The sequence below is a fragment of the Furipterus horrens genome, unplaced genomic scaffold (assembly GCF_987537825.1).
Source record: "Furipterus horrens unplaced genomic scaffold, mFurHor1.1.pri manual_scaffold_7, whole genome shotgun sequence".
NCBI lineage: Eukaryota > Metazoa > Chordata > Mammalia > Chiroptera > Furipteridae > Furipterus > Furipterus horrens.
In genome coordinates this window covers 102,938,918-102,966,905 of record NW_028327177.1, presented here as the reverse complement: position 1 = coordinate 102,966,905, position 27,988 = coordinate 102,938,918, and the positions used below count along the sequence as shown (strand labels likewise).

Genomic DNA, 27,988 nt, shown 5'->3' with positions numbered 1-27,988 from the left:
GCGCCGGGTTCTGTTAGCCAAGTCTGAGCATCTCGGAGGATGCGGTGCGGCAGCGCTGCTGGGACACGCGCAAGGTGAACGCGGGGGCTGCCTGCGCGACGCCCAGGTAAGGAGTTGACAGAGGGAGAAGAAAATGGAGGGGCTCTGGCAGGGAGCATGGCCTGCAGCCCCCGTTTCAGACGCAAGCAGCAGAGCCTGCACCAGAGCCCACCCCCACTCAGGACACTGCGGGAAGGCGCGGAGCCAGGGGAGAGGAGGAGGAGGAGAAGGAGGAGAAGAAGAGGTAACCTGAGATGGGCCAGCTCCCAGAGGGTGCCCTGCGCTGCCCTCGACCGGCCTCTTCACTGTCCCTGAAGCAGGGAGATTACCGTTCCGCCCCCGCCCCCAAATCTCTCCAGCAGCTGGAACCCGGTGCTGGGCAGCCCCCTACTTGTCGACAGATGCCCATATCTCTTGGATTGGGGGTGGTGAGCAGATGGCATATGCTTATCATTGAAGGTCCAACTCAGCTGTCTTCTCCTCTGCAAAGCTTTTCAGACCCTCTGTGCAAAATGAACCATTGGCCGGTTTCACAACCCCTAGAATGGCTTTGTGACCTTGGGTGAGTTGCTCAACCTCTCTGAACCTTGATTTCTTCCCCTGTGAAATGAGTATACCCACACACCTGCTTGCTTGGGAGAGTTGGTTGAGATGGAGGACATGCCACTAAGTTTAGCACAGGAGCCTAACTAAGAGCTCAACACAGGAGTACTATTATTGACCAGTACCTGTGTTAGCGGCCTTTCAGTAAGTCCCCCTCAGCTTACCCCTTCTCCTGACAATGGAACTGAGGCTCCCCTTTGGTTCCCCAGCACCTAGCCTGGGTCAGGAGCAGAGCAAGGGGCTTGGTGAATGTCTGAGAAATGAACCAACAAGGATTTAAGACAGAGTCTAGCTCAGTTTGGGGATGAGTATAAGGAGTCTTTGAACCCCCTGAAATTGTCCACAAGTTTTGGTGAACCTGGGCATTTTCCTGGTAAGAAAGCCAGAAATTTCCATTGGCTTCTCAAGGTGCCTGTGGGCCACCAGGGGTTAGGAACCCAGGAGATTTGGGCATAGCTGTTTCCCAGAAAAAAGGAGCAGGGCCTCCACCCCAAAACACACCCAGGCCTGGGGTCTCAGTTGCTATTCTCCCCTCTTCTGGCTATGGGGTCTTTCCTGCCTACCTGGCTCAGTAAGGGACTCTCAAGAAGAGGAACCTTTAGGGAATATATAGCTGGGGCCAGTCATATGCTGGGGGGCTGGAGATAAGATATGGAAGATGCAGGTGCAGCCCTTGAGAAGCCCCAGGCATATGTGGGAGACAGGAGATACACTGTGTGACCAGGGAGATGAGAAGGGGTAGAGGGGGGGGTCTCAGAGAAAGAAATGTCTAAGCTGAAACAAGCTAACTGTCATATTTTACCTGGCTTTCTGCACTGGCCTCTCTTCCCCTTTTAAAACATTTGGCCCTGACTGGTGTGGCTTAGTGGATTGAGTACCAGCCTATGGACCAAACGGTCGCTAGTTCAATTCCCAGTCAAGGCACATGCCTGGGTGTGGGCTAGGTCCCCAGTTGTGGGTGTTCGAGAGGCAACTGATAGATGTATCTTTCACACATGGATGTTTCTCTTTCTCTCTTTCTCCCTCCCTTTCCCCTTCTCTAAAAAGTAAATAAATAAAATCTTTAAAAAATACATTTATCAGATTGTGAAACATCTCCAATGGCTGCCTATGACACTTATAACAAAATCCAGGTGCCTTTCCATGGCTTACCAGTCCCCTTGTGGTCTAGCCCCACCTTCCTGATTTCATCTCCCTCTGACATTTTCTCCTTCATTTCCTGAGCTCCAGCCACACTAGCCTTCTTATTTCTTGAACTCATCTAACTCATTCCTGCACCAGGGCCTTTGCACTTTCTGTTCCTTCTCCCAAATGCTTTTCCCCCTCATCTCCAAATTGCTGGCTCCTTCTTCTCATTCAGCATTTAGCTTACATGTCACCTCAGAGACGTGTAAAGTAGCCCCCATCCCTCTATCTCTTAATTGTGTTTTCTTTTCTCCATAGCTCACCTTATTTAACATAATTCATTGTCTGTCCCTTACCTAGAATGTCAGCTTCATAAGGGCAGGAATCTTGCCAATCCTGTTCACTGCTTTATCCCCAGGGCCTGGCCCATAGTATATGCTTCAGGTATTTGTTGAAATAGTTAAGGGGGTTGGTGGTAAAGAAAGCTTTCTGGACAAAGGGAAAAGTAAAAGCGCTCTAATACTTATGCTCCTATCCTAGGCCTGACCCATTGTGTGATTTGTTATGTAAGTCTTATAGGAGCCCTTTAGGGTTAGGTACTCTTATTATACCCATTTTACAATGGAGAAACCCTGATGCAGAGAGGTCAAGTAACTCACCCAGGAACTGGCAAAGCTGGAATTCAAACCCAGATCCCTCCTCAAAGGCAGGGACCTACTCCTCTCCCTCTCCACCTCTCTGATATTTGAGCTGGGACTTCAAGAATAGGATTTCAGCAAGTGAAGGAGAAGGAAGAGGGCATTCCAGGCAGAGGGAATGGCAGGAGCAAAGGCATGGGGTGTCAGGCAGTCCAGTAGGTGTTGAAGGATAGGTGAGCAGCCTGTTGTGGCCTTGGAAGGCCAGGAAAGGGTCTTAATTCTCTCCTGAAGGTGATGGGGAGCCACTGAAGGTTTTGAAGCAGGGTAAGTGGCATGAGCAGAGATGCAGTTTTTAAAAGGTCACTCTGGGCAGCACAAAGAGATTGACCAGGAAGGAGAAAAGTGTGGGGGGCAGAGGGACCTGCCTCATGTTGCTCTTCATTCTTTTCTACCAGCCCCCTTGGGGTAGCCACATATCCCTAACCCTCACATGTCATGCCCCTCTCCTTTTTTTCAGGCTTATCCAGTGAGAACTAGAAGTCGAAGGTTCTAGACCCAGGCATCAGAGTGGACCATGGCCCCCAGCCTGTGGTGCCATGTATGTGGCCACCTGCAGCTATTGCTGCTGCTGTCCCTGGGGGCTGGCCCCGCTTTGGGCAGGGGCCTTCCCAGGCCACAGGAGGACTCAGAACCACACCTGATCCCAGGAGCTCACCCCAAGGGCCCTGTTGGCACAGAGCCCAAAGCCTTCAACTTCCTCTGGGAGAAGCGCAGAGATGAGAGCCCTTGGAACTCCAGTGTTCCCCAAGTACCTGCTGAGGAGGTGCCTGAGAGGATCAAAGACTCTCCCCTTGGCCCAGTGTTGCATGGACCTAAAGCAGCCCAGGGAGCTCAGAGAGAAGGACTCCTAGTAACTGATGACTTCCAGGTGGCTCAAGGGCCAAGTTCTCAGGGCTGGACAGGACCTTCTGACTCACAGGAGCCTCTGGAGCAAGATGCACCAGCACTCCATCCAGTGGGGCTCCCCCATCTCACTTTCATCGCCACAACTCCCAGACTTCAACTCAGGGTAACCACAGTTACCCCCTCCTCAGGGAAGCCTGGAGGCCAGGAGGGACAGAAACCACTTAGAGATGAGGGTCTGACTGCCGAAGCCAAGACCAGCGTCTCAGAGACATTCTCCTCAGCCCACCAGGGTCCTCCCCACACTCTTGCACCCCACCCAGGCACTATTAAGAGGCCAGTGCTGGAAGAACAGGGTGGGGGTGAGGAAAACTTCCTGGAGGTAGCTCAAGGTCCCCTCTTCACCCAGCAGGATCCAGCAGCCTCTGAGGTTGGCTTGGTGTCCCCAGTTGAGGTGGCATCCACTCAGGACCCTGGGTTCCAGCCAGACCTGGCATTGGCCAGAAGCATTCCTCCTGCCAAGAAGCTGCCAGCTGAGCCCCCCAAGAAGCTGCCAGCTGAGCCCCCCAAGAAGGCTGGAGGTGGAGAGACCTGGGAAGTCAGTTTTCCAAGTCCCTCACCGAAGCAGGCTCACTTCCCTGATGTTCAGGGCTCACCCAGACCCCAACCTTCAGGTCCTCCAGCCTCAGAGACTCCTGATGGGCAGCCTAAGCCAGGTGGGTACCAAAGTGAGATGTCGAGCAGAGCTGGGAGGGACAGTGTTTCATGACAGTTGGATGTCCCAGTTTCTGTGTGCCCTCTGATCCCTCTGGCTCTCATTTCCCTCATTCTGGAGAGTCAGGCAAACTGTGACTGCTTTTGTCATTTCAGAGATAGCAGCAATGAATGGAGCAGACCCCATCTCTCCCCAGCGGGTAAGAGGAGCAGTGGAGGCCCCAGGTACCCCCAAGTCCCTCATTCCTGTCCTCTTGGACCCTGGCCCAGCTACAAACCGAACAGAGAGCCCTGTGGCAGCCCTGCAGCCAGGTGAGGGCATGGCTGGGGGTTTGGGGAGAGTGGGTACTCTGCCTAATAACTAAGAACCTGAGTGAGGTCCATATGGGAATGAATAAGGACAAACACCTCCTTAAATGAATTGGCTAGGATCTCCTTCAAACTACTTGGGATAATAAATCAATACTGGGTACTCTGGGAGAAGTCATTTGACCTTTGGGGGCTAGAATGCTCCTAAATGTAACATGGATGTATTTTAGTGCAGTGATTCTTCAACTCAGGCAAATCACCCAAGGAGCTTGCTTATTTATTTATTTACTCCTCACCTGAGGATATGTTTATTGATTTTAGAAAGAGTGAAAGGGGGAGAGACATGTGAAAGATAAACAATGATCAGTTGCCTCCTGAACGTGCCCCCATGGGGAGCAAACCCATAAGCTAAATATGTGCCCTGACCCAGGCTATAACTCAAGACCCTTTTGGTGCACAGGACGATGCTCCAACCAACTGAGCTACCCTGCTAGGGTCCACGCAAGGAGCTTTAAAAATTTTTCCAAGAAATTCTGATCCAGGTGATTCTAATATGCAACCCATGTTGAGAACTGCTGGTATATTATTAGTAAAAATGATAACTCACATCCATTTAACACTTATTGGGTGCTGAGCACTATGCTAAATATTCAATCCTCACCAAAACCCAGTGAGGTAGATGCTGCTACCATCCCGATTTTACAGATGTGCTTGGAAAAGTTAAATAACTTGCCCACCACACTGAGGAATAATGGAAAATCAAAAGTGCTTTACAAAGGGCTATTCTAATATTGTTATTATTGCAGATGAAACCGAAGAGGGGCCGGGGCGCCCCCAAAGCCATCCCCCAGCACCCCCAGTCCAGGCTCCCTCGACGTCACGCCGGGGCCTCATTCGGGTCACCACGCAGCGTGCCCTGGGACAGCCACCCCCTCCGGAGCCCTCAGCTAGCTCCATGGCCTCAACCCCAGCCTCCAGCCCTCCAGCCAACGCCACGGCACCTCCCCTGCGCTGGGGTCCCCTTCGGCGGGTACTAAGCTTTTCCTGGGAGCTGCACGTATATGGGGTGGGGGTGCTCTTTCTGCTGCCGGCGTTGCTGGCAATGGTCTCTCTGGCAGCCGCCCCTGCGGGGCCCTGGCTGGCACTGGTGGCGGCAATGCTGGTGCTCCTAGCATCGGGGCTGCGATCTGCCTACATGCTTGCTGACCCGTACGGCTCGCAGGCGCGGCTGGGTTTACGCGCCGGTCTGGTGCTCTACAACTTACCCTTTCCCTTGCTGCTCACTGCGTTGGCGGCCCTGACCCTGCTCGGCCTGGGTGCGGGGCTGCCACAGCAGCTGCAGAACCCATTTCTTTTGGGAGTAATGGCGTTGGCGCACGGCGTGGTGTTACTCGCTACAGACCTGCTGTCGGCAAGGCCAGCGCTCAATCTCCTGGCTCAGGGCTTCTCCTGTGCCTGGGGCGCAACCGTGGCTCTGGGCACGCTCTGCCTGTGCCGTCGCCGCCTGCTGGATGGGCCGCGAGGCTGGGATGCCCGCCCGGGCCCGCGGCTGTTGGCAGTGGCGGGCGCACTGGGGCTGCTGGCCAGCGGCTTACAGCTGGCGGCCGCACTCTGGCTGTACCCAGGCCCAGGCCGCGCGAGCAGCTTCTCATGGGCCTGGTGGGGAGTCCATTTCTGGCTGCGCCTGCTGGAGCTGACATGGGCACTCGCCTTGGCGCTGGCTGCTGTAGCCGCCGCGCGACCCAGACCGCCCACTGAGCACGCGTGCTGGGCTAAGCTACTGCGCCTGGCGTGTCCCGCGCCTTCGGGCAAAAGCGAGGTGCCGGAGCGACCCAACAACTGCTATGCGGGACCTAGTGGCATCGGTGCAGGCAGCCTGGACATCAGCAAGAGCCTCATCCGCAACCCCGCAGAGGGGGGACCGCCTACCACGCCCACTTCAGGCGCCTGGAGCTCGGCTGTGTCGCTGGGCCGCGGTCCCCAAGGTGGCCAGGGGCTCTCTGGTAGCAGCGTGGGTCCCGCACCGTCGATGAGCGAGCTGGACTTGCGGCCGCCTTCGCCTATCAACCTGAGCCGCAGCATCGACGCCGCTCTTTTCCGAGAGCACTTGGTGCGAGACAGCGTGTTCCGACATTGCGGCCTGCGCGGTCTCGCCTCCCCGCCGCCTGGGGGCGCGCTGCGGCCGCGCCGGGGCAGCCATCCCGACCCCGAGCTCGAAGGCGCGGGCTCTTCGCTCCTCCGTGGTCGCTGCCGGTCTCTCAGCGACGTACGCCTGCGCGGGCCGGTACCACCACACGTAGTGGATGAGCCAGAGAGAGTGGCTTCTGGCAGCTCCATGGACAGCTTCTCCCGGGGCTCGCTCAAAATCAGCTGGAATCCGTGGCGACACGGGTTGTCTTCGGTAGACAGCCTGCCCCTAGATGAACTGCCCAGCACGGTGCAACTACTGCCTGCCCCTGCTCCTGCTCCCACCCGGCCCGGGGAACCTCTGAGTGAGGTCCAGCCTCGCTGCAAGCCGGGGGACTCCCGCAGCGCCTCCAGTGACACCATTGAGCTCTGAGTCGGCCCCACTCTGCTGCAGGACCAAGGCCCAGCCCTCAGTGACCAGTGGCCAAATGGCATGGCCAAATGGGAGAGTTTAGCATCTGAAAAACTGGCATCCTGGGGCCTCAACCTGATTGCAGCCCTGGAGACAGCCATGAGTAAACCCACCCACCCCTCCCCCATTTTTTGTTTTTTAAATACCTATTTTTTTCAGCAAGTATTTTACACAGAGGCTATGACTTACGCGGAATACAGGGTGGACATGCAGCGATTTAGGTATGGGGAATGGGCTTCAGAAGGTGCCCCAAACACCCCTCCAGACTCCCCACTGTGAAGAGATGAGGCTCGTTTGTCTAGATTGCCCTCTTTGTGCCAAAGAAATAAACCCTTAGGACTTGGCTCTTGCCTCCCTCTGGCCATGCCAGGATCCTGTTCAGAGGAGAGATAAGAGGCCCCATCCCCCGTAATTCCAAGTCCAGTATGTGTAGGGGACAAGGGATTGCCAAAGGAAAGGGCACTGGACCCTTAGCAGCTTTAGAAATAAGGCTACCAATATTTTGTTGAACATCTATTATTTGTTGTACAGTCTTCAGCTCTTCACTCCATCACCTTACTTAAGTCTCATAATAGGCCTGACTGGAAACCATTATCATGCCCATTTTACAGATTAATGAAGTTCAGAGGTGAAAGTCATTTGTCCAGGGTCCTTTGGCCCAAATAATAGCTGCAACTAAACCCAGAAAGTTCCACACCTAAGGCTGAGTCCTCCATCCCCCTTCTCCTAACACTACTTCAGGGCCAAGCCTCTCTCTCCTCCCTCCACCAGGGTAGCCCTCAATTTCCCAAGGTTTTAGAAAACTCCCCCAAGGATAGGGGTGGGCTCTCAGTAGCTTAGACGAACCCATGGTGGGTAGGGGCCAGGTAGTAAAACTGAAGCTTCTCCATTTTCCAAGACATTTATTTCCTGAGATGAATAAATAAATCAGTGGTTGAGGGGTGGCAGAGTGAATACCAAACAGGACCTGGCAGCATGCAGCTGACTGGAGGGGGGTGTGATGGGCCCACCCCTGCAGGGACCCACCTCCCCACTCATTCTGGGCAGAGGCCAAAGCTCATTAGCAGCCACCATAAGGAGATACTTTTAAAAATCCACCACACATTGTGAAGCCTGCCCAGTCTTATGGCATCCCCCTTTAAGGCTACTTCTTCACCCCAGGTGCATCACCTATCCAAGCCTGGGTGCCTAAGCTGCTCCCTAGGTGGGTAGGGAATGCTTATCCCACTCTCAAAAATAAAGCAAGTTGCCTTTAGTGTCCAGGCAGGAGAGAGGCCCGACTTCTGGGGGCAGCCTGGGTGGGAGGAGATACTCCATGTGTGGCAGAGATTATCTGCCCTTGATGAAGCCTTCCAGCACACGGTCACTGCGCTCTGACAACCAGTAGCCAGTCATGGCTGCCACAGCCCCAATGAAGATGGCAGTGAAGACCAAGTCGCCCTTGGCAGCCAGCGTGGCCAGTGCACAGATAATGACACCGAAGAACATCTGCTGCAGCACCACCACCTCATCCTCAGTCATCTCTGAGAAAAAGCCTGCTGACTCTGCAAGGAATAAGAGAAACACTTGTCACTCCTTCTCCATTCCTGGAGTCTCCCATATACCCAGTCATCACTACCACATACCTGCTGGGCATGCCATGCCAGCACGTGATGTCATTTACTGTTGAGAACAACTCTGAGAGGGACAGTAATTATCCCTGTCTCACTAAATGGGAAACTGAGGCTCAGAGAGGTGAAGAGCTTTGCCCAAGGCCATGTGGTGAACGAGTTGCGACAGCACGTTATGCCTGGATTCGACTCCCAGCTCTGCAACCTGCTTGCCATGTGGCCCTGGGCAAGTTGCTTCATTTTCTCTGCATCCTAGTTTCCACTATGTAAAATGGGGATGAGAAAGATACCTACAGCATTGGATTTGTTTTAGGGGTAAAGTAAGTTAATACATGCAACATGCTTGGAACAGTGTTCCACACATGGTAAGAACTGTGGAAGTGATCACTACCATCATTATTGTGACTGTCCTGCATCTCACCACACCATGGCCTACAACAGCTCTCAGTGGGCCAGGGCTAGGACTGGTCCATTGGATAGAGGAAGAAAGAGGCTTGGGGGGGCGGAGTGACTTGATGCCAAGTTCAATTTTCTTTCTACCCTAGGGAGGTGTAAGGCCACCAAGAGCTACTCTGGGGATCAGATATAGGCTTAGGGTCTCAGTGCACCCTCATAGGGGCTGAAGGGTCAGGGGTGAGGGTCAGAGCCTATAACTGCCTGGAGAAGGGGTTTCCTGGGGGCCAGGTTGGAACTCACCTGGGATCTGCTCCTTCACACAGATGCCCTCAATCTGTTTGTATCCCTCGGCACAGACACAACGGTAACTGCCCTCGGTGTTCTCACATTGCTCGTTCTCTCCTGGACACACCTGTGTCTCACATTCGTCCACATCTTGAAGGAGGGCAAGGAAGGATCAGTACCTTGACTGCCAGGGTCCCACATGCTGCACCCCTGACTCCATCTCTGTCACATTCTGACACTCCCTTCTGCTCTTGCCCAGGTAACATTCCATCCTTCCTTCCCCTACCCTGTCCATATTCCAGCCCCGCTCAGTTCATGGTGGCAAGACACTCCAAGGTATACCAATGGCCCATTGGCAGGAGACTCACCGAGACACTTGGAGCCCACCTGCTGGTAGCCAGGGCTACACTTCTTACAGCGGCCTGGCCCTGCCCCCATGCAGCCCAGGCAGGCCTTGGCACAGTCTGGAGAAGAGAGAAGAGCAATAAGGCTGAGAGCTGCTCCTAGGCCCAGGAGGATTCTGGTGCCTGAGAAGGCAGAAGTTTGGGGAGAACAGGTGTGGAACAGCTCCTACCCTTCCCATATCCCCTCCTCTGCAAGAGTGGACGCTTACCTCGACACTCATAGGAGCCCTCTGTGTTCACACAGAATTGGTCAGCTCCACAGTTGGCTCGCTCTGTGCCACACTCGTCAATATCTGTAGAGAGGCAGCCAAGGTGGGGAATTTCAATCCCTCGTTCACTAATAGGGAAGGTGAGGCAAGGATTGTTGGGGAATGGACTTGCCAGGCTCATATGGTATGGCAGCAAATGCAGGCTGTCCACCAACACAGAAGTAGAGGTGCAGCTAGGCTCCAGGCTGCCCAGGCAGAGACTACATTTTCCAATTGCCTTGCAGCCAGTACAGCCTTGTGGTTGAGTTCTGGCCAACAGGATGTAAACAGAAGTGATGGGCTCCACTTTTAGCTTGGCTTTAAAACAACAGGCTTGGCTCGTCCATGCACTTTCTTCCCTTTCTTATTTCCTGAGTGTTAGGTTGAGGAGCCCGTGACCGAGCCTCAACCACAAAGACAATACGCAATGGGGTGACTGTACAGTAAGAAAGGAGTCTGTGTCCTTGAATGATTGTGACAAGTAGAGCTTCCCTGCCAGTCTGGACCACTTGCTTTGAGACTATGATTTAAGATAAAAATAAACCTCTATCTTCTTTAAGCCACAATCTTTGGGGATTTTATTTGTTTGTTTGTTTGTTTGTTACAGCACTTTAGCCATTACTCTCACTCATATAAACAGCTAGGTTTGAGACCAAACCCAATCTCAAACCCAGTTTTCCTGACCCAAGTTCAGTATCCTCATTCCTCTGGCTAACCCTTCCTCAGTTTTCCAAATTTGGCCTAAGTGACACCTCCTCTAAGAAGCCTTGCCTGATTCCCTATCAACACCAAGCTGGATCAGGGACATCTCTCAATATACAAAGATCAGTCCATATTCTAAGTTCCTGGTTAATTTCTGCCTTCCCAGCCAGGATGAGATCTCCATAAACATGGGAACTGTGTTGGTCTAGTCTAGACCAGAGATGTGAGTATCAATGGAAAACCAAGTCCAGGCCCCTGCCCTCCTCCCCAGATCTAGGGCACAGCCCCACTCACCTACACACTTGAGGTGATGCAGGGCCCAGCCCTTCTTACACTGTAAACAGTGTGATTCTTCAGGTCCTGAGCAGCGGGCACAGGGGCCAAAACAAGCTGGGTGGAATGGGGAAAGAATGAGGATGGGCAGGCAGGCACCCTATCAAGCCCCTGCCCAGAGCCTTGCCTTTTGGCTACCTACCCGAACATACCAGATGGCTGGCGTTGCGCTCCTCCTCAAAGTAGCCAAGGCCACATTGGCCACAGGCCTCACCACCATAGCCGGCTTGGCAGTCACAGTGCCCGCTGCCCCCTCGAGTCCCTTCCCCTTCACAATGCCCGTAGCCACTACAGGGCTTCTCTGCGCCCCCAGGACAGGCTGTGGGCAGACACCAAACCATGTGAGATAGTAAAAACAATCTTGTACATAGAAAACATTAACATTTTTGGAGAGAAAACTTAATTTAATGGCAACATAATATTCTGTCATATAATTGCATGAAATTTACTTAACCACTACCCCATTATGAAACAATTAGGTTATTTATAAGTCTTTTCTTTTATAAAGACTGAATTGACCATCTTTGTCACCAACTCTTCATCTACAGCTTCTGGAGAGATTTTTCTAAAGGAGGTTAGTAGTAAGTTTAGCTCCTGACTCAGGACTGTGTGTAGAAAAGGGTGGTGACAATGGGAACTTCAAGACAACACATGCTAACCCTAAGAAGGTCCCCGTAGCGATGGAGCCTGGTCTGATCCAGGCATGGGAAATGAAGGGTGGAAGTGGAGGCATTTCTCAAATACCAAACAAAAACCACAGCACCATCTGACTCAGTCTAACTCCATATCTTTGCTTACCTCACCAGCCCTTTGAGGCAGGTAAAAAGTAAGATCCAGAGGAGTTATCTGAGCAGCCTAAGCTCACACAGACTGCTAGGGGGAGCCAGGACTAGAATCCTGGCCTCACCAGTCTCCTCCCATCCCTTAAGAACTTGAGTAACTTACGAAGGCAGGAGGGCCCAAAGGTTCCTGAAGGGCAGCAGAGTTTCAGGGATTCTGAGCAGAGCCACTGGAAGAGGTCTGGAGCTTCTTGCTGCCTGAGATGGGGAGGTGGCATGACAGCAAGGTGGCCTTAGACAATGTCAGAAATGCTGCCCATTCCCCTACCTCCCACAGAATCTGTGATACAACCCATCGTGAGTATAAGACCTGTAAGACCATCTGACCAACACCCTTTCCTCATTTGGCAGAAGGGCAAAATGAAGCTCAGAGTGAGAGCTTGGGTTCCTTGGCAAGTTCTTAGCAGATGGGGTTTGGAAGAAGGAGCCAAACCAGGACATAGCCCCTAGCATGCAACCCCCTGCTTCACTACCAAGCCCTGCCTGTGGTCCGCTCCCCGGGAAAGCCCCCACACCACTTACTTGTGAAACCACCAGCTCTCCACCAGCTCCTCACTCAGCTCCAGCAGGCGGTGGCACTCGAAGTCTGACTTGCTGCACACATTCTCAAGCACCTCTACCAGGCGGGTCTCACTGGCCAGACAGAGCGGGGATGGTGGGAACACGTTCCACTACACCTACCACCCTCCTTAAGGTCTCTTCTCCCACCATTCCCCATGCCATGTCAGTGTCAAAGGAAAGGCCATAGGACATAATGGAAGGGATACTGGTTTTGAGAGTCAGACAGACCTGAATTCAAATCTAGTTGTGTGACCTTGGGCAAGTCAACCTCTCTTGAACCTGTTTTCTCATCTGTAAAATGGGGACAATACCTCCTTTGTTGTATGATACCTTAGTTCCTGCATTTTCACAATGAAATGTATATTCTTGCTGGGTAGATATAATTAAAAATATGTCATATAACAAGTGTTGGTGAGGATGTGGAAAAATTGGAATCTTCCTATACTGCAAATGAGAATGAAAAATGGTGCAGACACTGTGGAAAAGTTTGGCCATTCCTCAATAAGTTAAACATGAAATCACCATATGATTCAGTAATTGTATTCCTGAGTTTACATACAGAAGAATAGAAAACAAGTGTTCAAACAAAAACTGGTACACAAATGTTCATAGCAATACTATTCACAATAGTCAGAAGGTAGAAACAACCTAAATGTCCATCAAATGATGAATGGATAAACAAAATGTGGTATATACATACAACAGAATATTAGTAAGCCTTAAAAAGGAATGAAGTACTGACATATGCTACAATATGGATGAACTTTGAAAAGATTATGATAAGTGAAAGAAGCCAGATATAAAAGGCCACACTAGGATAGGATTCTAATAGAATTAGCAAATCCATAGAGACAGAAAGCAAATTAGTGGTTGGCAAGGGCTGAGGGGAGGAAAAAATGAGGAGTAACAGCTTAATGGATATGGAGTTTCTTTCTGGGATGATGAAAATGTTCTGGAACTAGTGGCAATGTTTGCACAACACTGAATGTACAAAATGTCTCTAGCCTTGGCTGATGTGGCTCAATGGATTGAGTGCCAGCCTGCAAACTGAAAGGTCACTGGTTCAATTTCCAGTCAGAGCACATGCCTGGGTTGTGGGCCAGGTACTGAGTTGCGGGTGTGTACAAGGCAACTGACTGATGTATCTCCTGCACATTGATGTTTCTCTCTCCCTCCCCGCCGCATCCCCTCTCTCTAAAAAAAAGAGAAAGAAAGAAAAAGAAAGAAAAGAAAGAAAGAAAGAAAGAAAGAAAGAAAGAAGAAAGAAAGAAAGAAAGAAAACCAAGAGCCATTACAAAGCTGAAAGTGCCCTTAGGGTTATCTTGGCTAATCCCCCCATTCCTGAATAAAGAAGCAGGCCTGCTGAGGGAATAGAAAATGACCAATGTTACATAATAAAACAAAGTTTAATTTTTAGCTACAAATCTATGATATAGGCAAAGCGGGTATTAATATCCCATTTTACAGATGAGGAAACTGAGGCTCAGACAAGTTAAGAGACCCTCCCCAGGACACCAAGGGTCAAAACTAACAACTAGGTCTAACTCCAAGTTTTTGTTGACTCCTTTCCTCAATTTGACTTTGAAAATCTAGAGGGCCTAGTGCTCAGACCTTTTGTCTCGATATAATCTCATCTTGATCTAAATCTAACTCAACTTGGCTGTTTAATGTACATCTCGGCCTAACATGTTCAAAGAGAACAACCAATCCCACCCCATTCCTAAACCTTCTCCTTTAGTTTTACCCATCTCAGAAAACAACCCCACAAATCACCCAGTTGCTCAGGCCCAACCTAGTAAGCATCTTTTATTTTTATTTCTCTCATACCACATAACAAATCCATCATCCAGTCCTATCAGTGCAACTGCAAAATATACCCAGAATTTGACCCCTTCTCACCATGTTCACCACCACTAGACAGAACACTAGCTTATGCTACCTTCTTGCCTAGACTACGCATTAGCCTCTCAGCTGGTCTCCCTGCTTCCTCCACCCTAGCCCTCTAATAGTTTGCTTGTTACATAGTCATGTGAGTAATCTTTTAAAGGTATAAATAAGACCACATCACTTTTCTGCTCAAAACCTCCTAATGTCTTCCCTCTACACTCAGAATAAAATCTAAACTTCTTTCTGTGGCCTTCAAGGCTTGGGCCTCTAATTTCACCTACTAACACTCTGTTCCAGTCACTAAAATATGCCAAGGTCAGTCTCGCTCTGTCCACATCCCTTCCCTGATTGTTACATAGCTTGCTTCTTCACTTCAGGTCTCTGTTCAAATGTCACACCTTGAACACCATGCATCCCACCATTCTGTAGTCCACCCTAATTTATTATTATTTCCTTATTCACTGTATATCTTCTCTACAAAAATATAAGCTATCTGAATATGGGATTTTGCTTACCTTATTTACTGCTTTACTATAAGATATTCAGTGATATTTGTTGAAAGAGTAAGCACTTCCTAAGAGGCTCTAGAGACTTGGAAGGTCTCTAGACCCACCAGTAGAGCTGAAACGGGGAGGTGAGCTATACAAACTCACCCTTCAATCCCCTTACCTGTCTTTGTATTTGGATAACTTCTCTTCCTCCCAAGCAGTATTTCCACCTCCAAAGTTGTCCCGGATGGTTCTCTCCAAGCCCTTGAAATGGAGAAAATTAGTAATACTTAAGTACAGAAGTACAGTAGCCGGCACATTCTAGCTCTTCAGTATCTCACTGACCAAAAAACAGGAACAGAGAGGCAACCAGACCAAGACCATACAATTATTAAGTAACCATACAGACTTTCATCCCACATCTCCCCACTCCCAATCACTTGCTATAGTAGCCGGGCCCCTCCCACCAACCAAGCTACTGGTACACCCACCTTGTTGAAGCTGTCGACCAGTCCCCGGCATGTATGACATGGATGGGGCTCAGTTGGGGGCAAAGACTGGGGAGGAGGAGAGGGCTGGAGCCAAACTGGACCTGGGAGGCTGAAGAAAAGGCTCAGGCCCCAGAGCAGAGCTGGGACCAGGCCCCTCGAGGGTTGCCGGACCATCTTTTCCCAGGCTGGGGACCTATAGATGGAGGGCATGGGTAGGGATCGCCGAAGGAATCAGGTGAAATAGAAAAGGGTCGGTTCTGAGGTGCCACCGGTGGTCTGGGAGCCCAGATCGCTTATTATAAGGAAAGGAGACTGGACTGGAATACACCCAGGGGAGGGGGTATGGTGGGGAAATGAGCGGGAATGAGTTATCTTTGTTACCGTTGGGGAAGTATCCTGGACCCTTGGCAAGGAGGCAGGAGTCAACCCATTGTTTGGGGGCCTGAATATGGGAAATTAGGGGCAGGAAATGGAATTAGGGAGAATGGGTCAGATTCGAAGTACTAGGGAGAAGACTCGGATGAAAGATCTTGTGGGGAGGAACCGGATCCGGATCTGAAGAGAAGGGGTCAGGTTCAGGGCCCACAGGTGGCCAAGGCACAACCCACGAGCCGACAGGGGAGGATCCAGATCCACGTAGAATGCAGGCGAGAAAGAGACGACCCACCCAGCCCGCTGGCGCAGACAGCTCAGTGTCCTCAGCGCCACCTCCGCTGCGGCCTGCGTAAGACGTGCAACCTCCACTAGCCCGGCAGCCCGGAGGGAGGAGCCCATGCCTCAGCCAGTGGTGGCGAGCCATGTGCAATTACGTCACCCAGATCCAGCCAACCAGAGGCGGCGCCGGGCTGCACCTGTCCTGTTGTTAAAGGGCCGAGCCGACAGCAGACACAGGCGGTGTGCCAGGCTAGCCGCTGTCAGAGAGACACAATGAAGAGATATGAATGGAAAAATAGCATCTGCCTTTATTCAGGTCCTGTCTCCTGCCTCAGGTCCCATCTCGAGTCCTGTCTCTTGGGTTCCCGGGGGCCGGAGGCAGCTATTCAGGGCGGGCTGAAGAGCCCGGGACACTTGCTCCGCCCTGTCTGCTAGCCATCTGTGACGCGGCGCGCCGGGCCCCTGCAGGGCCCGCAGGAAGTCAGGCAGCTGGGAGGGCAAGGCGAGGACTGGCACAGCGCGGAACAGGGCTGGCACGGCGTCTGGGTGCAGCAGAGTGTCGAAGTAGGCCCCGATATAGCGGCCAGGCGCCCGGCCCTGCAAGAAGTCAGGCAGCACGCAGCTGAGCGAGGCGGCAAAGGCGTCGTGTTGGCCGTGCGCCTCAGGCGCTGACGCCGGGTCCTGCAGCCACTCGCGGCACAGTGCCACGGCCTCAGGCGAGAAGAGCAAGACCACCACGCCGCCCTCCTGAAGGGTCTGGAGCCTCTGTGCGTGGAACCAGGCCAAGGGCCCTTGCGCGCTCAGATCACGACGACTCCACAGGTCCACGACCACGCGCAGTGGCAGCTGGCACAGCGCCGACGCCAGGGTGCCCACTAGGCGCTTGTAGCCCGGGTCTTCGGCGGAGTAGAGGAGCAGAGCCGAGCGACCCCTGGAAGCAGCTGCCAAAGAGAACAGAGGGGTAAGGGAGACGTGAGATGGCCAGAGGCTGGGCCCGCAGGGGGCGGACCCCCGCCCGGCTCTTGCTTACACTCACCCCCCAAGCGGACATCCTCCTTCAAGAGCCTCAGACACCCTGTTAGGGGAGAGGGGCGGAGGCAGAGGATGAGGTGAGCCACTGCCTTCTCTGCGTGAATTCCGAGGCCCGCCCCAGCTGTTCCCGGAATGTGGAGCAGGAAATGACTCACCTTTCACATGGACCTTTTTGAGAAGGAGAAGAAGGAAAACTACAGCGGCCAATAGTAGGCAGGCCAGCCACACGAGGGCCCAGCGCTGGTGGATATCTGGGAGACCCAGGGGAGGAAATGGGCTAGTTAGAGACCTTACACTTTCGCCACATCATGAAGGAGAAAAACTGAGGCTCAGAGAAATGAATGACTTGCCCAAAGTCCATATAGTGTCAGAGCCACCATATGTTGTGTGAACATATCAATAGATCCATCTACTGGGTGACCTTGGATAAGTGATTTAAATTTCCGCCTCAGGTTTTTATCTCTGTAAAACTGGGATAACAGCCCTGACTGATATGGCTCAGTTGGTTGGGCACCATCTGGCAAAGCGAGAGATCCCAGCTCAATGGGGCACAATACAGAGGCAACCGATCCATGTGTTTCTCACATCAATGTTTCCTCCCTCAATTTCTCCCTCCCTTCCCCCCTCTCTAAAAATAAATAATTAATTTTAAAAAATTTTATTTATTTTTAGAGAGGGGGGAAGGGAGGGAGACAGAGAGAAACATGTGAGAGATTGCTTGCCTCTCATATTACCCCAAACGGGGGCCTGGCCTGCAACCCAGGCATCTGCTCTGACTGGGAATCAAACACGCAACACTTTGGTTCACAGCCTGGTGCTCAATCCACTAAGCTACACCAGCCAGGGCAATAAATAAATAATTTTTAAAAAATAAAATTGGGATAACAATAGTACTTACTGATAGGTCTGTTGTGAAAACTACATGTGTTAATACATAGAATGCAAGGCCATAAATTCTCAAATGTCAGCGATATTACTTTCCCCTAAGCCTACAGTGGCTGGGTCCTCGATATCACTCTCTTGAACGGCTGCAACAGCCTTCTAACTGTTATCCTTGACCTCTTTTTTGTCTCTAATTCATTCACCACATGCCAGCCCCAGAGATCTCTTTAAAAATACAAGCTTGATTATATAGCCTATGGGAAGCTCTTGCTGCTCTTAAGTTAAATTCCAAATTCCTTATACTGGCTCCCAAGGTCCTACATGGCCCTTGCATCCTCATCTCATGACGGGGGCCTGCCTCCCAAGACATTCCAGCCACACTGACTACCTTTAGTTCCTCAAAAAAGCACCCCACAATCTTCACAAAAATGTATCTCTATCCCCTTCACCTCAGTCAGCCTTCAGAGTTCAGCTTGAACGTTTCCCCTGAACTCACCTTGCTGAGGTCAGGTCCCTGCTATATGCATTCATGGCTTTGGACAGTTTTACTTTATAGAATGCTTCAATAGCTCACACTCACCAAATGTAAGTGATTTGTGTCTAATCTCTTTGTAGCATTCTGTGGCTGGGGTGGGGGAAGGGATTGTGTCTTGGTGATGCTGGGATTCCTTATAAGCTCTCATCCTGGTTTCTGAATGAATGAAGGAATGGCCCTCTGATTTATCTGAGCCAGAAAAGGACAAGGCCATTGTGTGTGCTGCCCCCAGGAATGGTCCCTGTCAAGATTCCAGTTCCTCAAGTTGTGAAGAGGAAGGGCAGTTCTTATAATACTCACACTTGCCCATGGGGCAGGCCCATAGTGCTACCACATCATCATGCCATAGCTGTAAGACACAAACAAAACCAAGTGCAGAGCTCTCAGCTTATTGTTCAGCACTCACCAAGTTCTAGCCAACCCAGTCTCCAAATTCCCAGCCTCAATTATGCATATATTACCCCACATACAGCAGGTTCCCACAAACTGCTCTACCTTCGCTTATGCTATGCCTACTGCCTGAACTGTGTCTTCTTCCATGCCAGATCTGGCCCACAGGAAGAGATCCATCCTTCTTTGAAATTCTCCTGGGAAACCTGCACTTAGCCCATGTGAATGTGATCTCTTTATGGGTTTTTAGCCAGCAGTGAGCAATTTGGGGAAAAGGAATTATGCTTCTTCAACTCTTAGCTTCCCCAGGATTGGACATAAAAAGAATACAATGTGGTGGGTGGGTGCCAGAAGGACAGTGGGGAGGCCTCTTGCCTAGGAAGAGTGAGAGTCTCCCTGGTGTCCTCTGCTAGGCACAGGAAGAAGTAGAAGAGGCCAAAGGTAGAGTGTTAGGGCTGTTGCCCTTGGGCATTGGGGCAGGGCTCTCCTGCCACCTACTCACCTGCAGACACTGGCCTGACTGCAGGTCTTGTAGTAACTGCTCTCCAAGGCGAGCTGCCCTCTGCCAAGCCAAGGGGTAGGAGGCTGTCACCTAGGGGCACCACACCTAGGAGACCACCAGGCTGCAGCTGTGCCGAATGGGGGTAAGAAGGGTACTTGGGCTGGGAGATATCTGAGAGGCCACTGAGAACAGGGCCCAGATCTGAATCACTCCCATGTTCCCAGAGACCAGTACAGAGCCTTGCATAAAGGAGGGGAAAATTGAATAGAGAGAAAATTTGAGGCCAGGCTTGAGATGGAGCTGGAGAGAGGTACATGGAGGAGGGTCCACCAGCCCTCACCGTGGAGGCCTTGCTGAGCAATGGGGTGCAGCCAGTGGGTTCCAAAGCACAGAGTGATCTGTTGTCCTGGGGATCTCGTGTCTCCACCAGCAGCATATCATCCTTGAAGGGCCCCAGGGAGTCTGAAAGGGATGAAAGTCCACTCTAAAGACCCAACGTCACTGGAGGCTGACATGTGCCCCCCCATGCCTGATCTTCACCCCCAGGAGCTGGCATATCCAGGGTTCACCCCTATTGCAACGGCCCAGCCCCAGCCTTGTGCCAGCCCCACTCACCAGACCACAAGCACTCTTGCAGCTGCAGCTTCTCCCTACTGCTCACCTGCTTGGAAGGGGCCAGGATTAGGGGCACAAAGAAAAGCAAGAGCCAAGGCCAGAAAAACCCGAGAAGAGAAGGACTAGGCAAGGGGAAGCCTGTTGGGTTGGGGGTTCCACACTCTGGACCCAACTTTAGGCAGGTCTGGGTTCCAGTGTGGGTGATCAGGAGTCCCTCCAATGTTTTTCAGCCTCAGCTTTGTGAGGTTATCTGTGCTAATGAGCCTTATGACCCTAAATTAGCTCTTTTTATGTCTGACAAGACACTTGATACGTTTCCCTCAGGGTCCTCACCTGACCACCCACTTGAAATTGCAACCTCAGTCCTCCCTAATCCTTCCCCCTTTTTTCCATAGTATTTATATATAATTTTGGCTTACTATAATAATTATTGTATCTATTATCTGCCTTTCTCCATTAGAACATAAGCACTCTAAGGATGGAAATATTTATTGTTTTTATTCATTGACATCTATCCCAGGTGCCTAAAACAGTGCCCGGCATATAGTAGATTCTAAATAAATCTTGAATGTATATGTTTATAATCATCCTGTGAAGTTATAGAGCAACCCACTGTACAGGTATGGAAAGAGGATAATGACAGCAATAATAAAAGCAGCTAACATTTGTTGAGCATTTAGTCTCTGCTAGTCCCTAAACTGAAATGTTTCTCATATATAATCTTCATAATCATTCTATAAACCTGTTACTATTACCATCCCTATTGAACAGATGAGACACCTTCAGAGAGGTGAAGTAACTGGCTCTGGGTCCCTGGCACTGCTAAAGTAAATAGTGGAACTCCTAAAGAGGAAGCCCATACATAACATACATAGCCACTTTGCTCCAGGGACCCAAGGATAAAGTAAGTCCAGAAGACAGCGCCTTGTCTGGGGGTCCGTGCGGTGTTGGGGGAAGGTCGGTCCTACCCCAACACAGCGCTCTGGTGCCCCCTTCTTACCTGGACACAGAGGTTGGGGTGGCCTTTCAGCAACGGGAACTCAAGGGCCTTCTGTAGAAAGAGGCAATGGGTGGAGTCACGAAAGGTGCCCCCCCCCCCCCAGGCTCGCCTTCTTCCCCGACCCCGGGCGCCACCCGCTGCCTCGCTTACGTTCACAGTGACATTTTCTCGGGGCAACGGTGGGACCAGCGGCTGGCAGGAGCCCCATCCCGGTACCTGCCAGCACAGTGTGGCCTCAGCGGACAGCGAGCAACGTGCATCCAGCCGCCAGCCCCGCGGGGGCAGCAACTGCAGCCGGGCTGCACTCCAAAGGTTGCGGTGCGCGCGGGGATCTGCAGGGAGAGGGAGTGTTCACTGCGTGCCCCGCACTGTCAGCCGGCGCTGCTCCCATCCCGGCTGGACCCTGCGGGTTCTCTCACCGTTCTTAAAGGGGCAGATGCTCGTTCTAACGGAGTCGGGCTCCAGAGGCCACACCTGTAAAGGAAACAGGACTCCATTAGTCAGGTCACCCAACCAACCTTGAGGAGCACATGCCAGGCCCTCTGCTAGGCACTGGGGACACATTCATTTGACCAATATTTTACGAACACTCGCCTGGTCTTTCACCCTTTGCAAGGCCCTAGAGATGCCCACATTTATTCTTCCAGCAAAACCTATGTCAGCATCTGGAAACATTTTTATTTAACGAACTTTTAATGAGTACTACTATGTGTCTTAGCACTGTGGTAGGCACTAGGGACATTCAATAATTAAATCCACAATCACTTTGTGAGAACTTACTATGTCTCAGGCATTCACTATCCTAGAGATAATACTATATCAATTTATTCAGCAACCCTTAATTAAGAATACTTACTAGTGTCAGGCATTGTGCAAGTCTCTGGGGGAGTTACTAAATTTGAATTAGCTATTAGGTTCTTGCCTTCAAGGAAATGACAAATTCCCCATTGCAGTAAGGATAAAATGTATATAAATTAATAAGCTGTTCACTCATTTATTGGGCATCTATTGTATGCAGGAAGAAATGAGACAGATACACAAATAAAAAAGGAAATTATAAATGGTCAAGGAAGGACTAAACTACAAGGAAATGTGTACAAAGGAGAGGCCCAGAGATTGGGGGAAGCTTGGGGGAAGGTTTTGGAAAGAGGTGACATGTAAGCTGGAAGGATTTGTTTGTATGGAAAAGAAGCGGGGGCATTTCATGTAGTGGGAACCACCTGAACAAAAGCACAGGGGTGAATGTATCTTCATGAGTAGTTTCATCTGTATGGAACAAAATTCTCATCAAGGGGAATCATGGGAAAGATAGTGGAAAGGGTTCATTTGGGGGTCAGAATATGGGGCCCAGAATACTAGGGAAGATGGGAATGGAGGTGGGATGGGAAGTTACTGAAACAGTCTAGATCAGCAGTTTTCAACCTGTGGGTCATGACCCCTTTGGGGGTCGAACAACCCTTTCACAGAGGTCGCCTAAGACCGTCGGAAAACACATATATAATTACATATTGTTTTTGTGATTAATCACTATGCTTTAATTATGTTCAATTTGTAACAATGAAAATATATCCTGCATATCAGATATTTACATTACGATTCATAACAGTATTAAAATTACAGTTATGAAGTAGCAATGAAAATAATTTTATGGTTGGGGTCACCACAACATGAGGAACTGTATTAAAGGGTCGCAGCATTAGGAAGGTTGAGAACCACTGGTCTAGATGATAGAAGCCCAAACTGGGCTGAAATGGAGAGGAGAGGGAAAGAGAATGAGAAACACTAATGTCAGAAGTCAAATAGATAGGACCTGATGACCTGTTAAATGTGCAATCAGAGAGAGGTGGGGGAAAGAGGCAGCTTATATAAGCCTGGATGTAGCACACTTCCTTAAGCTGTTATTCTTCCCATTTCACATATAGGAAACAGGCTCAGAGATGTGGAGTGACTTGCCCAAGGTCACACAGCTAGCAAATAGCAAGAGTCAGGATTCAAACCAGTCTGTGTTCATAGCACATGCTGTACCCTCCAGAGGAGCACAAAGAGGGAATTGGAGTAGTAGAGGAAGACTTCAGGAAGGAAGTGACATCTGAATGAAGCATAAATGGGAGTCCTGTGGATGGAGGATCAGAGTGTTCAGGGCATGCACCAAGCAGAAGGCATGAGACAGCCAAAGGTCAAGAAAGGGCCAATCACCCGGAGAGCCATAGTTTTTACCTCAGAGGAGGGTGGAGAACAATGAGACCAAGGTAGGGCTACCCCCTCACCAACTCCCCTGGCACCCAGCTAGGCTCTGCTCCTACCTGAATACAGAGACAGGGAACCAGGTCTGTGTGGTTCAAAGTAATGATCTGCGGCCCAGTCTGTGGGACAAGCAAAAGTGGTGGAAGTTGGAAAAGATAAGGAAGAGGGGAAGGCTGGAGGCCAAAGTTGAGGAAACCAGGCATGCAGCAGTTCCCCCACCAACATTCCTTGTTTTGCGTCCTCTTCAACGGTCCCCTTGCATCCTTGGAATGGGATTGGACTAGGGAGGGGGAGGCCTCACCAGATTTTTGTGCCACCATGGTTTTGTGGGGCTCTGGGCCTGGCTCCAGTACAGGGAGAGGCCAAAGCGCTGCTTCTCAGAGACATCCAGCACCAGGTGCACATCCTCACCATCTGCAGACACGTTGAGCCAGGGCAGGGCTGTGGGGGGAACCAAAGAGAGACTTCCTTCACCTTTTCTGCATACCTAAGCCTAGGCCATGCCGATCAACTGACCCTTTGGAGTTCCCTTCCAACCCTTTAGACTGGGAGGCTCCTTGAGGATGGAGCCTGTGTTCCTGTCTCAGACCAGGCTTTGTCCCAGCAGCTGGGGACCAAGCTCATGCAGGCCCCAGTATGTGGTCTTGAGACCACCCTCTTCTTGCTTTTCCCTCTGCATCCAGAAGGATCCTGTAACCACTGTGAAATAAATCATCCTGTGCTCTGAACCCTCTGACGCTACCCTCCCCCATGTTACTCCCAGAATAAAAGCCATAGTCCTTACAAAGGCTTGCAAGGCCCTATCCAATCTGGCTGCCATGACCACTCTAAACTCATCTCCTAGCACTAATTAATCTGCTGCAGATACACTTTCCTCCTTCCTAATACTGAAACACACCAGACATACTCCTGCCTCAGGCCCTTTGCACTCACTGTTTCCTCTTCATGGAACCCTCTAGAGCAAGGCCATCCTTGACAGCTGCAACTCCCAACCTCCCTAACCCCCTTTCCTGCACTTTCTCAGGAGCACTAATCACCATCTAACTATTGCCTATTTCACATCTCCATGTATTTATTGGGTCCTCCCTTACCCTCACCTTGACCCTGACTCTCAGCTAGAATAGCAGCTCTGTGAGGGCAGGGATTTTTGTCAGTTTTGTTAGTTGATTTATTTCTAGTACCTAGTACTATGACTTGAGCAGAGTAATTACTCAATAACTATATGTTGAATAAGTGAATCGATGTGTAACTGAATTCATGAGGACATGAAATGCACGATGTGTAACTGTATTACCACAAACAGGCAGGCCAAGCTTAAGATTAAAAGAACAAAAAAGAAAATTAAGTTGAAATAATTTGAGTTAAAAAAAATCACAGTGTGTATATTTTGATCTGGGTGGTAGTTATGCCAGTATATATATATACAGTAGTCCCTCTCTATGTCATGGTTCACTTATCACTGCCTCACTGTATTGCGGGATTTTAAAAAATATTATATTTAATTATTTATCGCAGATTTTTTGCTATATCGCAGAATTTTGTGGTCCTCTATACGTATGTTGTTAAAGTTACATAGGTTTAAGAGTGTAGAATATGTTTAAGAACATAAGTAGTGTTTATAAAAGTGTGGAAAAGGTTAATAAGGGAGTGGGAAAAGTTAATAAGGGACTGGGAACAGTTTATAAGTGTATAGGAAGGGTTTATAAAGCCTTAAAATATATACACAAATACTAAAATAAATGTAAGGTTCCTACTTTGCGGATTTTCACCTATTGCAGGGGGTTATAGAATGTAATACCCGCAATAAGTGAGGGAATACTGTATAAAAATGAATGCAACTAGACATTAAAATTAGAGCATTTAACACACTTTTCTGTATGTATATTATACTACAATAAAAAAGAAAAAGGAAAACCAAAAAAAATCTAAATAGTGCATAGACAAAAATCAGAACCTTGACTTTCTTAGCCCTTATTTTATGATTTAGTATTATTTTTATTTGATATATGGGGGAGAGTGCACATACTCTTGACAATGCTTTGGGCCTCTAGATGTTCCTGGTATTAATAAATATTTGTTACAGGGAGTGAGAGATCCACCTTTATTTTTCCAGTGCCTGACACAAAGTAGGAACTACATCAGTTTATATGTAATAAGTAAAGAAATGAATGAATGCATGAATGAATGAGCTCTGCAAGTTTCTGAGATGTGGCAGCCCAGGCCTAAAGCCAACTCCAAGGGTTTCTCACACTCCAGACCCTGACCTCCCCTCCTCCCAGCCCAGCTGCCCCTAGCCCCTACCCCAGCAGCTCTGGATACTGTTCCGAACTTCGAGCCTCTTGCAGTCTGGGGAGAGATCACAGAAAAGCCTTCAGTGGAGCTGGGGACCAAGGAAATAAGTGGGGGCAGCCCAACTCATGGAGAGCTCTGGAAAGGGCTCCCTGTCTCCTAAATACCACACACATCTATCTAGTGCCCAAAGCACCTTCCCCAGGGGTGGAAAAGCCATGTCACTTGGGGAGAAGAGGCATGAGGAACTGGCTTTGGGGAGCATGGGAGCTGTCTGAGAGTGGATAGGACTAGGAAGTGGGTGAAAGCAGAAGGGGAGTGTCCAAAGGGGAGAGAGACTAAGGAGGCCAGGGCTCAGGGCCCCTGAGAGACTCTGGAGTCACTTACCAGGCAGATGTTGTGTGAAATTGAGTTCCTTCTGGTACCTGGGCTGAGTGTAGGACCAGATTCGCACCTCAGCCCCTAGAGCAGCCTCAAAGCAGTCAAATACCACAGAGCCCTGGGAGGAGACAAGTGGCAGACAGCTTGCGTATAGGGCTCAGAATCCATGCCGAGGGCAGTGGGCTCCTCTGCATGGACCACTCCTTCCCCTTTTCCCCAACCAATGGTTATATTCATACTGTATGGCCTGAAATTCTGCCACTGAAGTTTCCTTCAAGAGCTCCCAATTCTAAAGCACGCACCCTCACTAGGGGTATCTGTCAGCAGGGCAGGGATACAGGCCCTAGCTACTTGAGTCCCTGCACCAACCCCAGCTGTTCTGGATCACATGGCCAAAGCTGAGGTGATCAGACACCCCTCCCCACAGAAGCGGATCTCACACCCAGTGCCTCAGTGGTCCTCACGATTGCTCTGTGAGGTGAGCCAGCAGATGTTCTTCCACTCGACAACTTTCCAGATCCCAAGATATTGGCTGGGGGTAGGAGGGAGGGGAAGTCAAAGTGTTCGAGTGATTTGGCTCAAATGGAGAGATACCTCCTGGGGTAGCCCCAGCACCCTGCACCATGGTGTATACATGGGGCAGATATGGTAAGGCAGGAAGTCCAGAGGAGTGGATCCAGCTCACAGACTTTCCCTCTCCAACTCTCACTTTCCCTGTCTGGCATTGTCACATCATTTAATTCTCACAACATCCATATGAAATAGGACTATTCTTATCCCCGCCTTACAGACAGGAAAACTGGGGCATAAAGGGCACAGCCCTGACCAGAGTCTGGACTTAAAGAGACAATGCATGTGGAAGCACTTTACAGATTTCATATTCAGAAGATGGTTATTATTGTTATTATTTCGCATACCACAGAATGACCAGGCTGCACGAGGGCAGCAGGCACTTGCACCTCCAGCAACACACAGCGGGCAGTAGGATAGGCCTGGAAGGAGAGCACGACTTGGGCCTGGAGAGAGGCTGTGAGCAACAGGGTAGGGGGGTCGGTCAGGCCCAGGGACCTCAGGCAAGGCCCTGGCAATGGGCAGTTGAGCCAGCAGGGTTCTTCTCACCATTCTTAGTCTCCTCAAGCTCTGGATCAACTGCTCTTCCAAATTGTTCCTCATCTTCAGGTTCTTTCCAGTGCCCTGGAAGAACGCAAGAACAAGGCCCAGGTGAGGCCTCCTGCCCTGGGCTGGCTTTGGATTGGCTTTTTTCCAGAAAGTTCATTTGGGGAAGCAGGGGCCAGGCATGGGACCTGAGGACTGGATGGGGAGACCAGACTGGCCTGGGGGTCCTTTGACCAGTGTCCTCCAGGAGACTGTCTTCCAGGAGGATGTTCAGTGTCCATCCCAAATACATCCCAAATACAACATGTGCACATGGATGACATGCTCACCATGCACAGCCAAGTGGATGACTACACGCACACAGAGGTCACAGTCAGTCTCCTGATGGCACCTCAGCACCAGCTCTGTCTGTAGGCGTGTGGGCACCAGCACAGGTCCTGGGGCAGACACGATGCTCCCGGGCAGGCAGAGCATGTCACCATCTGTGTGCAAAGGGCAGAGTGGGAACTGAAGCTGTTCTGAACCCAGAGTTTGGTTGTACCTCCTACCCCCAGAGGGCCAAGGAACTTCAGGTTTTCCAGGGCTGAGGTGGGCCCTGAGGGCATGGGACTGGGACAGCTCCCCTCCCTTCCACCAACCTAGGAAGTTCTTTTCACTCTAAAAGTAGAACTACTCACCCCAGAGGTGGCAGGAGAGGCCCTGTGAATGAGGTAAAGGAGAGTCAGAGTTTATGGTCCTACATCTAATCATCTTTCCACGCTTGAGACCCCCACCTACCTCTTTCCGGGGATCTCAATTCCAAGCCCCTCCCAGAAGAAGACAGACCCAGCTCTTGCCCTCTCCCCATTCTCCTCTTACTCCATCAGTACCAGACAGACCAGCCAGGGCAGTTCTGGTGGTGGTGTCAGTGACAGGAGCCAGGCTAGTATCCTGATGGGCCTCAGACTGAACCCTGAGCCCTCCCCAACACTCCCGGGGTCCCCGACTCACCGGAGAGCAGCGAGCAGCGTCCTGGGGCCCCATGAGCCTCTCCAGAGACAGGACTACAGGGTTTGGACCCAGTGCCAAGGACAGCAGGAACCAGGGCACAGGCATCTTCCAGGTCCCAGGTGGCAACCAGGCCCCAAGCCCTGTCTTGCCCCCCCCAAAGGGGGGGGCAGACACCTCACCTCTG

At 50.7% G+C, this 27,988-nt stretch overlaps 3 protein-coding genes across 13 annotated transcripts; 1 reads left to right on the top strand and 2 right to left on the bottom strand.

Annotated features, from left to right (window-relative positions):
• The first annotated feature begins 39 nt into the window (after positions 1 to 39).
• PRRT3 (proline rich transmembrane protein 3) lies at positions 40 to 10,432 on the top strand. The gene is made up of 4 exons (XM_090284141.1): positions 40 to 106; positions 2,923 to 4,024; positions 4,179 to 4,334; positions 5,138 to 10,432. Exons 2-4 carry the CDS (start codon positions 2,980 to 2,982, stop codon positions 6,889 to 6,891), a joined length of 2,955 nt encoding a protein of 984 aa, XP_090140267.1. The 5' UTR covers positions 40 to 106; positions 2,923 to 2,979; the 3' UTR covers positions 6,892 to 10,432.
• CRELD1 (CRELD disulfide isomerase 1) lies at positions 7,813 to 16,031 on the bottom strand. 2 transcript variants are annotated; one of them, XM_090284154.1, is made up of 11 exons: positions 15,842 to 16,031; positions 15,175 to 15,367; positions 14,865 to 14,947; positions 12,270 to 12,380; positions 11,854 to 11,945; positions 11,051 to 11,227; positions 10,870 to 10,965; positions 9,835 to 9,918; positions 9,590 to 9,685; positions 9,237 to 9,371; positions 7,813 to 8,474 (listed from the first exon to the last, which is right to left on the bottom strand). In XM_090284154.1, exons 1-11 carry the CDS (start codon positions 15,946 to 15,948, stop codon positions 8,260 to 8,262), a joined length of 1,389 nt encoding a protein of 462 aa, XP_090140280.1. In that variant the 5' UTR covers positions 15,949 to 16,031; the 3' UTR covers positions 7,813 to 8,259. The 2 variants fall into 2 exon arrangements, with proteins under 2 accessions (XP_090140280.1, XP_090140281.1); XM_090284155.1 differs by lacking the exon at positions 15,842 to 16,031 and adding an exon at positions 15,556 to 15,835.
• An 81-nt stretch (positions 16,032 to 16,112) lies between these two features.
• IL17RC (interleukin 17 receptor C) lies at positions 16,113 to 27,977 on the bottom strand. 10 transcript variants are annotated; one of them, XM_090284149.1, is made up of 19 exons: positions 27,805 to 27,977; positions 27,492 to 27,513; positions 27,144 to 27,296; positions 26,818 to 26,892; positions 26,616 to 26,725; positions 25,705 to 25,816; positions 25,330 to 25,374; positions 23,330 to 23,469; positions 23,088 to 23,147; positions 21,204 to 21,258; positions 20,935 to 21,116; positions 20,785 to 20,835; positions 19,785 to 19,830; positions 19,510 to 19,631; positions 19,170 to 19,229; positions 18,578 to 18,626; positions 17,016 to 17,111; positions 16,865 to 16,903; positions 16,113 to 16,769 (listed from the first exon to the last, which is right to left on the bottom strand). In XM_090284149.1, exons 1-19 carry the CDS (start codon positions 27,907 to 27,909, stop codon positions 16,141 to 16,143), a joined length of 2,151 nt encoding a protein of 716 aa, XP_090140275.1. In that variant the 5' UTR covers positions 27,910 to 27,977; the 3' UTR covers positions 16,113 to 16,140. The 10 variants fall into 10 exon arrangements, with proteins under 10 accessions (XP_090140275.1, XP_090140276.1, XP_090140277.1 ...); XM_090284150.1 differs by lacking the exon at positions 16,865 to 16,903; XM_090284151.1 differs by lacking the exon at positions 25,330 to 25,374.
• Positions 27,978 to 27,988: the final 11 nt, after the last annotated feature.